This window comes from Triplophysa rosa, linkage group LG2 (assembly GCF_024868665.1).
Source record: "Triplophysa rosa linkage group LG2, Trosa_1v2, whole genome shotgun sequence".
Classification (NCBI taxonomy): Eukaryota; Metazoa; Chordata; class Actinopteri; order Cypriniformes; family Nemacheilidae; genus Triplophysa; species Triplophysa rosa.
In genome coordinates this window covers 1340143-1354417 of record NC_079891.1, presented here as the reverse complement: position 1 = coordinate 1354417, position 14275 = coordinate 1340143, and the positions used below count along the sequence as shown (strand labels likewise).

Genomic DNA, 14275 nt, shown 5'->3' with positions numbered 1-14275 from the left:
ATCATGTGTCATAGACACGCTGTCACAACAAACGACACATCAGAGATGAACTGTACCTGAACCTTTGGAGATGCCATTGGACGTGTAGTTTTAAGTTTATAAATGTATATAAAGTATACATTTCATTTTGTGGTCAAACATTACTTTCAGTACTTAAAACAGCTTTGCAAGTCAAAGCATGAAAATATAACTGATGGTCAAATAGAAGGTCACACAATGACGTGAAGATAAACTCCAAAGACTGACCAAACAAAACCAGACGAGCACACAGTGTCTCATCAGCAGACAAAAAAATATACTCGACATTTCAACTCAAACAGAACAACATAACATTACAGATGGGCTAACATGCCATTTCATGCATTCTGACTTCTTTACACCGTTAAACGTGTTGGCTTCTCATGCTTAACACAGTCAACTTGCTAAAAATCGTAACAGGGATCCTATTCCTTTTATTGGCCATTCTCCCAGAAAAGCAGACCCACGCGTCATCCATCGAGCGAAAGAACACGCCCACACGCGAGCGTGAGAAAGAGCACACCCATCAATGCCGCTTCACTGGGCTGACGGAGGTGGAGGTGTGTTTGTTTGCTCACTGCATTTCAGTGATGGATGTGATATAAACGCTGGATTTGGAGATGGTTTGAAACTGATAGATGGAGCGGTCCCAATGCTAAAAGATGCCGGACATGAACCGCACGCGGTAAGTCAACGTGAGTCATACGTCTGTGTTTTGTTGGCAATCGGCGTGTACGTGCATAATGTAAACAACACGAAGGGATAATGCGATGACGTGTTGTGTGCTCGTGCTGTAGTTCTGTCCCCCTGCACGCCTCCAGCAGCTCGTCTTCTTCCGGAAAAAATTGAAAAGGTGTCAGGCAGGCAGGGTTAAATAGATACAGAAATGATGTGTACATGTAATATCAGTTCACTGTCTGATTAATTCAGCGGTCACTGAGCTCTCCCACACATGACTGGACAACATTCACTTTTAACTCTTTAAAATGACTATGAAATAAAGTATGGTTTCATTTTAAGGGTCGAACGTAATGACATTACATAAAGTATAGAGAGGATCAGGTGCAGGTTACCCTTCATGGTCATGTGGCCACTCCATCATCTACCAGATCTGACGCTTCATTGGCTTTAATCAGACTTCTATCCACTGATTCATTTATGTTTCTGTTGTCAGTGATAGAACATCATGTGCCGCACTGTTGACTAATGACTCTATCAAATGCAGACTGTAAAATTTCATCTACACCGTTAAGAAACTCATGTTTCTCTTTAATGGGCGGCACCAAAGCAAACAGAGTACTCTTCTGGGAAATCCTTTCTTCTTTTGCCGAGAAATTCATGAATAAGATGAATAATGCTTTGAGCTATAGGCTAATAAAAACGGCTCATGTCTAATGTACCATTTTATACTCACCGAGCACGTATGATCGGTCGTATATCTTTATCTTTCACATAACCATCCTGTGACAGACACACAGACGAGACTTTCTGTCTATGTTACATATAAGACAAACGTCCTGCAGCCGGACATTTGTACTGGAGCTTTCGAATAAAACAGAGATGTACCCAACTAAGAATTTGTGTCGGTTTTGTGTGCCTGGGAGAGAATTCGGGTCATCAGCTATAATTATTCTGCATGTGGTTGGCAGGTGACTTCATATCAAACCTCCAGACAGACGTGCTTAAATATGAACATGAAAGAGATTAAAACACCATCTCGCATCCCAGCTCAAAGAACGCAGAAAGCACTTTAAAAGCACTCTGAAGATAATATCAACTTTGATTTTAACATACAGTAGACTGGATTTTTCTTGGTTATTGGATAACCCAGATTCAGAGATCTGTGCGAGGCTTCGGGGATCAGGCGGCATGTGTACGAGAACATAGAAAGTGAGATGATAAAGAGTTTCCATCATCCGGACAAAATCTGATTTTGTCCTACTGAAACAAAATATATATAAAAATAAGGCAAAATTTACTGTATTGGTTTAAATTAGTTTTCTGTACAAATGTTCCACAGCATTGGGTTGTGTATTAGAGTTAATGAAAATGTCTGTCAAATTAACGAATAATGTAAGTTGTCATCGTTGTTTACAGCGTAGGACTATATTTTGTGCTTCAGCAATTTTTGTACATTATGAGGAAAAGTTAAATCTCAATTGTTTCTTGTGTACAGCGATGGATAGTCAAACAACATTTTATTCTCACCTGCTTCTTAAAAGACTTAAACTCCAACAATGTCACATTCATCTCTGCTGGAGTTTCAGACGAGATTTACAATCAACAATATCACAAACAAATTCTGCCAAACACATAATATGAGTATAAATAAATGAACACTTCTATACAGCAAACAATATTGGGTTCACGATACGATAAAAAAAGAAACTGAAATGATTTTCAAAAGAATTTCAAACGAACTTCTGTATGCAAATAAAAAAATAAGAAAAATTATTTGAAAGAATTTTAACATAAAATTAGGATTAATAAAGGAACTAAGACAGCTAAACCCTATCAAAGCCAAAAGCAAAACATTAAACCATTATTTTTGTTGACAACGGACACGTGTTGTCAACTCAACCAATAGGAATAAACAGACATGATATTAAGAAAATAAATAAAAATTGGCATAGCAATATGTCAATGGTTGGATTTAAAATTGGTTAAAAGGAAAAGTAGTAAAGACACTGTAAATTGGTCCATCCGCTCATAGTGGCTCAAGACTGACACGACGGGGGAGAATATATCCATTAAAGTCCTTATTTTGCTTTGTTTTTCGAACATAAAGTATTGTCGTCGCTTCAAATAAATTCCACTGAGCCACTATGAGCGGACGGACCAATTTAGCCATGTCTTGACAACAACTATAACCATGGAGGCCTGGAAATCTCTCGGATGTCACCTAAAATATCTCTATTTGTACTCCGAAGACGCCGGGAGGTCTTAAAACATGTTGAACGTCATGTGGGTGAGTAAAAAATCACACAATTTTCATTTTCACAACGTTAATCGCTGGACAGAACGGAGAAGAAAACTTCCTAAAGTGTTGGACCTCTTAGAAAGCGTCTTACCTCTGTTATCCATGCAGTGTTTGTGGTTGGCCTCCCCCATGACTTTCCCCAGACTGTCCATGCTGCGAGTTCCCTGACTGCACAAGTCATCGTCCAGATGAATCTTGCCGTCCAGCAGCTGTCCGGGCTGCTCGTCCTCCTCGCAGTCGCAGTCATCCAGGATGGGCGTCTCGCGGATGGGCACGCCGATGACCGAGGTGTGCTGGAGGGGTCTAGAGCCGCGGAAAGTGTCGCGACCCTGCGGGGGTCCCAGCAGAACGGAGGGGATGTAGTGGATCTCGTGAGTGGCCTCGGTGCTGGCGCTCTTCTGAGGAGCCCGGCGACGCCGACACCAGCGCTGACGGGTGTACAGGACCAGCGTGAAGAGAAGGACGAGGAGAAGAAGAGCGATCAGACCACCCTGCATGAGACACAACAAGAAATGGATTCAATATGTCAACAATGATTTGGTTTATAAGTTAGTGTGGCAGAGACAGACATCACACGAGCTCTTCTTATGTCCCGCTAAAGTTTCTTTCTCATTTCAGCCGTTTCATTGTCAGGCCTGAAGGTGTAGAGCCACATAGGTGCTTCGGCTCATTTCATGGCGTGTCAGAGACGTCAACGAGTTCCTCATGAGCCGTTTGTGTGTTCACGACTGAGAGAGAAGCCTGATCGCTTTCATTTCCTAAAACCTCAAACAATTCAAACGAATGTAACGAGACTCAAACAGCAGCTCTGTATTCTGTTCTACATCCAATACAACCATAAAACATTCTTACGAACGCCAAGACAAACAGACGCACAATACCGTATGACTTCATTCTGTCAAACTCTCAAAGCAGGTTTTGACACTTTATAGATCCCAAACCTTTTTTCTAACTCCGATTCTTCAGACTTTTTGTGGAACAAAACAAATGTGCATGTAGAGCTCTAAAATGAGTAAAAAAAAGATCTTTGAAGACATTTTGATACATAATTGAGATCAAATCTGAAGGTCTAGTGAAGACACTTCTGAGTGTTTTTCCTCAGAAAACACGTGAAACGCACTGGACTCTCCTTATAAGCTCAATGATGTTTAGGAGAAACATTCGAGACATTAAAGAGAAGTCATCAGTTATGTCACTTATTGATAATCTTATTAATGTATTCATTAAGTATCAGTTAATGTTCTACCATCACATCCACGCTAAAGTGTTCTCTAGCATCTACTGTACCGCCTCTCTCTTTCTCTTTATCTCTGAATTTAAAAACGCCACCATCATGAGGAAAAACAAAGCCCTCTGAAATTACAGCTCACGCACTGCCGGCTGTCCATTAATCATACAGCGATGGATGGGCATTCTCCATGAGAACAAAGCATCCTCCAGCAAACGTGTCCATTAATCTCCACCAGCAGCTCAGCCAATGAAAGTGAACTTCCCTTCAAGTGAAATCATTCTTTAAACTTCCCAACACTCCTGGGATTTTCTGTCTTAAACTGAAAACAACGGGGCCGCTTGACCAATCTTAAGAATGGAAATGAAATCGCTTCCTCCGGATTAAAGTATCAGGCCTGCGAGGGAAAAAATCTCTTCGTTTGAAACGTTTGGTGAAAATCGGTAATGAAAATGACCAATTTAATTTCACACATGTAATGTCATTTCGTACAATAAACCTATATCAAGGAATATTGGTTTGCTATCGTTTAGAGTACAGACAGACCGATATATCGACCGATTTCTAATTATCGGCATTGCCCGATATATTTTTCCAATGGAGGATATTTTTTCTGTTTGGCCGCCATACAGCACATTAGCATTTTATTCAAAATGCCACTAAGATGTAAAGCAGGCATTTGCCACTTAGTCATGTAGTATGACCACGGTAAAATAGGTTGTGTAAGGTGGATGAGATACAAACATTGTATGGTACGTATCAATAATATTACGTTGCTATATTTCATTCATATTAAGCCATGTTTAGCTGCCCACAATGAATGCAATGTCATGTGTGGACTTGTTCATGTGTTTAAGTCCGTTACCTACTAGGCACTTAATACACAATCAGTGTTCATTTAGTTTCAAAAATTTTCTGTATGTCTCTCCTGTACAAATTTAATTTAATTTGTGTTTAATCGGCAATCGGCCACAGTGCTTTAATAATATCGGTATTGACATCAGCCATTAAAAAAGCCACTAATAAAACACACAAGTGTAGGTCATATATCAAGGTATTGCATTGTCACTGTATCATGATACTGTCCATTTTGCGAGAGAAATGAAGAGAACTGTAAACTGATGTTTGTGCTCATTTATGGTGTGTTCTAGATCTGTCATCAGCCATCAACACATCTGTCCAAACACCACGAGGTCTTCAAACATCCAGAGATATTCTGTTTAACACAATAAAGAATACACAAACAGAAAATGTGTGACAGATTTATGAGACCATCTGCTTTATTTGTCATAATTTTGAAGACGTTGCATTACAGGGACACAAAATTCACAACCAACAAATACAATAAACCAAGATATAACACACAAATCCATAGAAAGAAGAATCCACAGAGAACAGAATTGGAAAACACATGGTAAAGCAAGGACCTACATAATTCATATCGAGTTAGTATAACAAACAAATCAGGGTTTGGATACATTCATCCCAAAAACGTTTGGCAAATCTGAGCTCAGTTTTTGACGCTGTTGTGATCTCTCTTGAAACTCTAGTGTAGACATTGAAAATGTCCATCTTTTCTCAACTTAATGTCATTGCTGTCTAGAATTAATCATTGAGATTAATAGCATTATAAATATGAATCTAATTATAAACTGAATTTTCAGCCATTTCGTCAAACTACATCCTAGAAAAAAGTCAACATTCTTTCCTTCTTTATTTTTGTCACTATTATCTGTTTTAATATGTGTATTTATGTAAAATGTTGAGGCACTATAGAAATGAAATTAAAAGACAACAGATATCTCATTTGTTATTGTACTTTATTACACGGCTCATTTGAGTGCTTGATTCTGATTGGCCAGTCGCGACATTCCAAGGGTTGTTCTGTTCAAATAACATCCGCTCAAAACTAGTAACACCTGTAACCCGGATGCTGCAAATCATTTTGAGAGGGGCAGTTTAATATTACACAAAAATGAATGATAAATATGTCTTTTAATAACACATATGACATTATATTTACAAATGATTCAACCAATTTGCCTGTTCGTGACGTCTGAACGTCGTTTCTTACCTTAAAACCGAAACTAAACAGCTTTTCCTCGCGGAAGGTCTGCATTCGGTAAAAATGAGCTCATAAAATATTTCAAATTCACATTTCATGTCCAGTTTTTGTCTCATGTGGCAAGTAGGCGTGTAATAAGCGTTTTATGGTGAAATAACCCTCCGCTTCACCTCCTGATCACACCGTCAGGATTATTTCACCATAACAACCGGCTGCCTGGACATTAGCCCTCACATAGGTAATATACAAAGAATCGTAATGCTACTGTGAGCAAAACTGTTTTTCAATCTGTCACTTAAAAAAGAAAATATCTTAACTTCTTAAAGAAGCACGGTGTCTCGGCCTGGTCAAGCTGGTCGGTAGTTTTCAGACGGGGTTTGGACACATGTTGGTGTGGTCAGACGGGGAAGCACATCGCTGTAGGTTTGTGTTTGAGACTCTATATTATTCTGTAGAAGTTTTTGGACGGAGTGCTTGACGCAGACTCTCTGACATCTGGTCCGTCTGGGAGCCCGGGGTGCAGGGATGTGGGGAGAGGCAAGTTCTGACACCCGCAGGGAACTCTGTTGGCCTCTCACATGCGAGCGGGTTTATTAGAGTTGGAGTGGAGCTGTGATGTTTAAGTGCCATGTGCCGTGCCAGCTGTCTCCTCCCACTTTAGTCCCGAGCACCATTCGGAGAGCCCGACACCCTGTCATCCCTCTGTTTCTTCCTCTTCTTCTCTCAAGGGAAGACTTTATTTGACCATCCAGGCTGTTTTTCTCAGATTGGATCTCACATCCATGGATCTGAACGGAGATCCCCAGCGATACACGCACCGGTTATGTTCAATTACGGCCTTTGAGGAATAGAAGGTTTGAAAAAAAACCATCCCATAATAATCAACAGCTTGTTAAGTGGACGACAAGACACAGGAAGATATTTTTATGTTTATATGAGACACAAAAGAAGATATTCAGAGAAATGTCTCAGTGGTTTTGTGTTCATACAATGGAAGTCAATGGGGTTTGATGTTACTTAGTCATCGACGTTCTTCAAAATATCTTCTGCAAAAGAAAGTATGCCCCCATAAACACAAAAACATACCGGAGACGCACTAATTTGAACTAAAATGATATGTTTTGAACGGATTTATTGAGAGAATACATCCAACGCTGCCTTAAATGTTATCAAAATGAAGGTGGGAATATTTGATGGTTTGAAACGCTGTCTATGTACCCACTCATAACAGATATCAATGACTCTGATCCTCTCTATCTGCCCTGATATGAAATTCTAATGAAATTTGAAAGGGAATGAGCTCTTGACTCCGCATGACTGAAAGAATATTTCAGATTCCAGCTCATTCTTCTGAGCCGATTACATTTAATCTACGCACATCACGGTGGCCTCAATGAGAACACGCACGATCTGTCCACCTGTCGCTCTCCATCTGTCTGTCTGCTCGAGGGCAGATCTGGCCGGAGATTTGGCCGTCCCTTCAACTTGCGGCCGGGTATTACTGAAGAGTTAGGAAACGGCACGGCACACGCTCACACATCAGTCCGACAGATGTGACCTCCTTACACACACACACACACAAAGTGAGAGAGACAGAAACACAACTCGAGTTACACAGGAACACCGTTTCAACACAACGCCAAATGACAGAAAGGTCAAGAGCAGATTGATTTCCTTAAAACTCTGATATGATGATTCATCTCAAGCCCCCTTAAAAATGTATGATGGTTTTAGCTCAAGTGCAGTGACTGTGTTTCTATTCGCAAACGGATTATTTGTATTACCGTAGTAAATCTGTGGTTATACTCGCATTTAACTACACACAGTATACCACTATTAAACACAAAAAATTTAACGGGGTTCTTTAGGAATTACATCATTGATCACATGATCCCGTGTTGACCTGTCCCGTCTCTCTGTTCTTTCAGCCACAGGCATGCGATGCAAAGTCACGAGCTTCTACATCGAGACATGTCAAAGCATTTCCTGTGACAGGCAAAGCAAACATGTGAGGACAGATTCTGCGAGTCAGCCCGAGCGCTTGTGTGTAGATCGGCGAGAACTGACAGAGGGCTGGAGGATATGTCAAGAAATATCATCACCATAACTTTTTCCAGTTTGATCGCTAACAATATTTCATATGATATCGAACATGCTGCCGGCTTCAAGAGTATCCAGACAATGACTGAAGCCTGAAGAAAACACAGCGTTCGTTTACAAATGTACGGTTTACATTTAAAACATATAATGTAGAATAACTCAAGCCTTTCAATGTGCAAACGTCTTTATTCATTTATGATATCACGATATATTCTTCATTAATATATTTTTAGAATAACAGCAAACATATCTTTAAACTACAACAAATAACCTTTGGAATCATGTTGTGACTGAATAATAAATAAATAAACAACACCTTTTTAAACCACCGTTTTAAACCCTGTTGAAAAGTTCACAGCTATTCTGAACTAGGGCTGTTCAACAATTGATCACGAATAATCGCATCCAGAACAAAAGTTTCTGTTGACATAATACATGTCTGTGTGGTGCGCATAATTATTTTGTATTTATAAACAAACACACAAAAATATATGAAATACAAAAATGTTCAATTATATATGAACATAAAATACATGAAAATATTTCCTAAATATATATACTGTACATGTATGTGTACGTGTTTATAAATACAAAATAAATATGCACACCACACACATTTTTATGTAAACAGAAGCTTTTATTCTGGATTCGATGAATCACGAGTAATGGTTGAACAGCCCTATTCTCAACTCTTGCTGGCTGTTTTTTCTTTATTGTTCAGCTATTTAATAAACAATTCCTTTGTTGAGACAATTGCATTGTTATTCAATTCAATTCACAATGTGCACTGTTCCAAAGCCGCTTTACAGGAGAAAAAAGGTCAAACACAGCACAGTGAATGGTGTTTATAGAACAAGCAAGACCATTCTAGTAAATAATATCTAGTTTTGTTATCTACAAAACTAATGTCACGATAAAGCATGTCATGCGTCTTTAAATGAAACGGTTTTAAGGATTGTGAGAAACATTTGAGAAATGTCTGACGTTGTGAATAAGAGGTTATTGTCATCATCTCAATAATGAAGTGAAGCAGGACAACATGATCAATGTTTCATGTGGAATCGATGCCGCCCCTCTGTTCTATAAGAGATCTCTTCTCGACTGATGAATATGAACAATTAAATCCATTTTCACTCGCACTCCAGGAACTTCATCTGACGGTGATCATCATTCACATCAGACCGCAGACGCAACCGAATCTCAATTTGTCACGGCAGATGACATCAGAACAGAGCGCCGTTTAATATTCATGAAACCCAGACACGAACGGGCCGGTGAAACGCTAACAGTTGCCATTTGGAGAAGAGAGCCGTGTTTTTGTCATGGTGGCTTTAATGATGTCCCATGATGCTTCACGTTTTCATGGTAACCAAATCTAATTGGCTGATAATCATGCATCAATGGCGCTCATTACGCTGCTAAATGAACACTGGCGGGTGAAATCACAGAACGCTCTCTTGCACTTCTTCTGATGGAAAAACAGTGAAGAGTCGCAGGGCTGAGATCTGGCCTTCCCGCTGACATTTACAGACTGACTGTAATTACACAAGAGGTCAAGACCACATTTTGAGCGGCCCACAGCCGAACACGGTTAATGTTGACGATAGCTTTGATCAAATGTGACTTCACACAGCCACTTTAACCTTCAAACATATGACTCTGTGATCAATGAAACGGACTAAATAATAGACCTTTGGTCCAAAATGAGTGACGCTCTATTAGCAGCATCTGTGCCGTGTCAGTTATCAGAAAATATATTTCATTCTGACATACGAAAAGCATTCCTGATATTGTTTAAATATTGCCATAATGATAATGTTGTGAATAATTTAGTGTCAGTATCTGGTTGACACTTTAACATAGTAGCGGGTGGTTTGACATTTTGTCTTAAGAGTCACAATACAGTACAAACACAAACACTGCAAACTCTCTCTCTCATATTTCTAATGGTGATTCTTCGGCCGATGGTCAAACTAAAAAAACATAAAATAATTAAATAAATAGATATTCCACCTATCTGAGAATTATATAATGAAATAACCCACAAAACATAACAAGTAATAAATATAAAACTAATTATAAATATATGAAGAGTTCCAAAATGAGATTTTATTGTGCATTCCAATTAATATCAATCAAACTGCAGTTGGTTTATTTTGATTTAGGTCATAATAACTCAGTTATTAAATTAAAGTTAGTTAAATACAGCCAACTAATACAATAAAAAACTATAAAAACATGATAACATAATAAAAAACATGACTTTGAAAAAAATTGAAACAGAGTTATCTCATTTTGGAACCAAACTCTTCATATAAACAAATATTTATTCGATTTTCACTATATTATTATCAATCAAGAATTCACAATGTCATCACAACATTTTTTGTAAATAAATAGATGTAAATTAATACATGTATTTTAATAGATCTTGTAATAATATGGTATTTATATTTATATGGTAATAATATTGTAGTCTGAGGTTGATTGGTCATTCCTCTTGTGTTTGTACAGTGGGTGTTTTTTATTTCTTGAGATGTTTCTCATCTAGTTGGAATATTTATCTAAACGGTAGTGGGACTCTCGCTTTTATTATATTACGTGTCTGCTTCTGGCTACAGATACAGATATACTGTCAGGGAACACGGTACCCGAGAGAACATCTTCTCAACACTTCTACAGAACTCTGCTGATCTGACGTCTCTAACCATCACAAAGACATCAGACATCCAGAGCTGGTGCTGTTGGCACGATGGAACGCATTCTGTCATAAACATTTAGTCATTCTCAAAGGTGATCAGGCCAAAACACAAGATTTCGCAACTAGATGTGATGAATCTTAGCCTCCGATGACATTCTGGAAATTCTGCACCACTCTCACGTTGTGTTATATTCAATCTGTGCTTCAAATGGGACAAAACTATTCAAGTATGTGTACGTATCGATGTTGTGCCATGGCTTCGGGATTGTATGACAAGCAAAGAACTATAAAACTCAAAGTTATTCAGGGTTCACCAGCACACACAGGCCTGAATCACATTAATGATGTTTAAAGCATTCATTATAAAAACTTGAGTCTAGATCTATTTCTAACACTTGCTGAAAGCTTTAATGACTCTCCATCACACAAGAAAGTGTGTCTTGATTTCTTGCTAATTGACTGTGAGAGTAATTCTCATGGGGAGGCAGAAAAGACCTCACTAGATCTTTAAGACATCATCACACATGAGTTTCTAACATTCAAAAATATTGTTATAGTCCAGCACTAACCCTAACATCTGACCGGACTGACAACATCTAAACCCTAACAAAGAACTTTCTAAAGCAGTAAAGGTGCAAAAATAAAAAGAATGAAAACGTTATATAAACGATATACTGTCACACCACTTAAACTGTGTGGATTAATGCTCAACTTTTACCTTCAGGTGATTATAATGTATTTAGTGTTGTGACAATGAAATCTGATCTAAAATCACGTGCAATACTTTGACAAATGCTTTAAACAAACACTTTGCTGTCAGTCAGTCCATCGCTGTCATTCATTAATTATTCCACTCAATTTACGTCTACAACATTGACAGCAGCATTTCTTCTTTTTCGCATTAACATCTCATCCAATCTTACAGCGAATTATACAGAAGCCTGGAAAAGCTTAAGAGAGGAGCTGATAAAGTAGAGTGTAATGGCTCAGAAGGGACTCTGGCATTCAAAGAAAAAAAAGAGTACAAATGATGTCAGGTCACAGTCATGACTGCACACTGGTCTTCACGTCTGTGGTCATTACAGTTTGAGGGACAAAAAAGGTCTCTCGGATCATCTGCAGGCATGTAAATCGGATGAATAAATCAATAAGGCTAAAGGAAACTATCTGGTATGGCCTTTATAGGGTCTGAAAAGCACAGAAGGGGGGCGTCAGGGTTAATGAGATACGGAAGTTATTTTGGCTAATCTCTCAGAGTTATATAAAAGGGATTAAAGTAAAGAAGTTGTCTAGCAGGTGAAGTAAAGTCATTAAGAAGTGAGACAAGCTCCAGTAAAGTCATTAACAGCGTGCTCTTCAATATCTTCATCGTTCCCCGAGGAGAACTGAGGTGCCAACATGTTAATGAGTAGATATAATGTTAAATTTACTCAACAGATTTCACAATATCAAACACATGTCTGCTTGCCATCTGCCAATAACATACACAGGAAAGACACAAAAAAGATTATTTCAAATGAAGCCACTCACAAAGAAGATAAATCACAGATAAGATCTCTTTCATATCTCAATTATTTCTCATAAACATCAATGAGATTGAATGGAAATCAAGATATTTCTCTGATAATTCTCATGACAAAAAACATGATAGAAATCTCACAAATGGCTCAATTAGAGTTTCAGAAGAGATCTCAAAATGTCTTAAACTGAGTTCAGGTTTGTCAAGTCAAAGAACGGCAAAGAATGACAGAGAATGGCACTGATACGGCTCTGTTATATTGGTAAAATCACACAGAGAACGGCTGTTACCATGGTAAAATCACACAGAGAACGGCTCTGTTAATATGGTAAAATCACACAGAGAACGGCTCTGTTAATATGGTAAAATCACACAGAGAATGGCTCTGTTACTATGGTAAAATCACACAGAGAACGGCTGTTAATATGGTAAAATCACACAGAGAACGGCTCTGTTAATATGGTAAAATCCCACAGAGAACGGCTCTGTTACTATGGTAAAATCACACAGAGAAAGGCTCTGTTACTATGGTAAAATCACACAGAGAACGGCTCTGTTACTATGGTAAAATCCCACCAAGAACGGCTCTGTTACTATGGTAAAATCACACAGAGAAAGGCTCTGTTACTATGGTAAAATCACACAGAGAACGGCTCTGTTACTATGGTAAAATCCCACCAAGAACGGCTCTGTTACTATGGTAAAATCACACAGAGAAAGGCTCTGTTACTATGGTAAAATCACACAGAGAACGGCTCTGTTACTATGGTAAAATCACACCAAGAAAGGCTCTGTTACTACAGTACAATCAAACAGAGGATGGCTCTGTTACTATGGTAAAATCACACAGAGAACGGCTCTGTTACTACAGTACAATCAAACAGAGGATGGCTCTGTTACTATGGTAAAATCACACAGAGAACGGCTCTGTTACTACAGTACAATCAAACAGAGGATGGCTCTGTTACTATGGTAAAATCACACAGAGAACGGCTCTGTTACTACAGTACAATCAAACAGAGGATGGCTCTGTTACTATGGTAAAATCACACAGAGAACGGCTCTGTTACTACAGTACAATCAAACAGAGGATGGCTCTGTTACTATGGTAAAATCACACAGAGAACGGCTCTGTTACTACAGTACAATCAAACAGAGGATGGCTCTGTTACTATGGTAAAATCACACAGAGAACGGCTCTGTTACTACAGTACAATCAAACAGAGGATGGCTCTGTTACTATGGTAAAATCACACAGAGAACGGCTCTGTTACTACAGTACAATCAAACAGAGGATGGCTCTGTTACTATGGTAAAATCACACAGAGAACGGCTCTGTTACTACAGTACAATCAAACAGAGGATGGCTCTGTTACTATGGTAAAATCACACAGAGAACGGCTCTGTTACTACAGTACAATCAAACAGAGGATGGCTCTGTTACTATGGTAAAATCACACAGAGAACGGCTCTGTTACTACAGTACAATCAAACAGAGGATGGCTCTGTTACTATGGTAAAATCACACAGAGAACGGCTCTGTTACTACAGTACAATCAAACAGAGGATGGCTCTGTTACTATGGTAAAATCACACAAAGAACGGCTCTGTTACTACAGTACAATCAAACAGAGGATGGCTCTGTTACTATGGTAAAATCACAC

General features: G+C 38.7%; 1 protein-coding gene across 2 annotated transcripts in view; it reads right to left on the bottom strand.

Moving 5' to 3' along the window:
• LOC130566894 (astrotactin-2-like) overlaps positions 1–14275 on the bottom strand; it is a 254631-nt gene that overhangs the window by 165144 nt on the left and 75212 nt on the right. For both annotated transcript variants that reach the window (XM_057354726.1, XM_057354717.1), the window contains exon 3: positions 3090–3489. In XM_057354726.1, coding sequence (XP_057210709.1) covers positions 3090–3489 — 400 coding nt within the window. The remainder of the gene's footprint in view (positions 1–3089; positions 3490–14275) is intronic.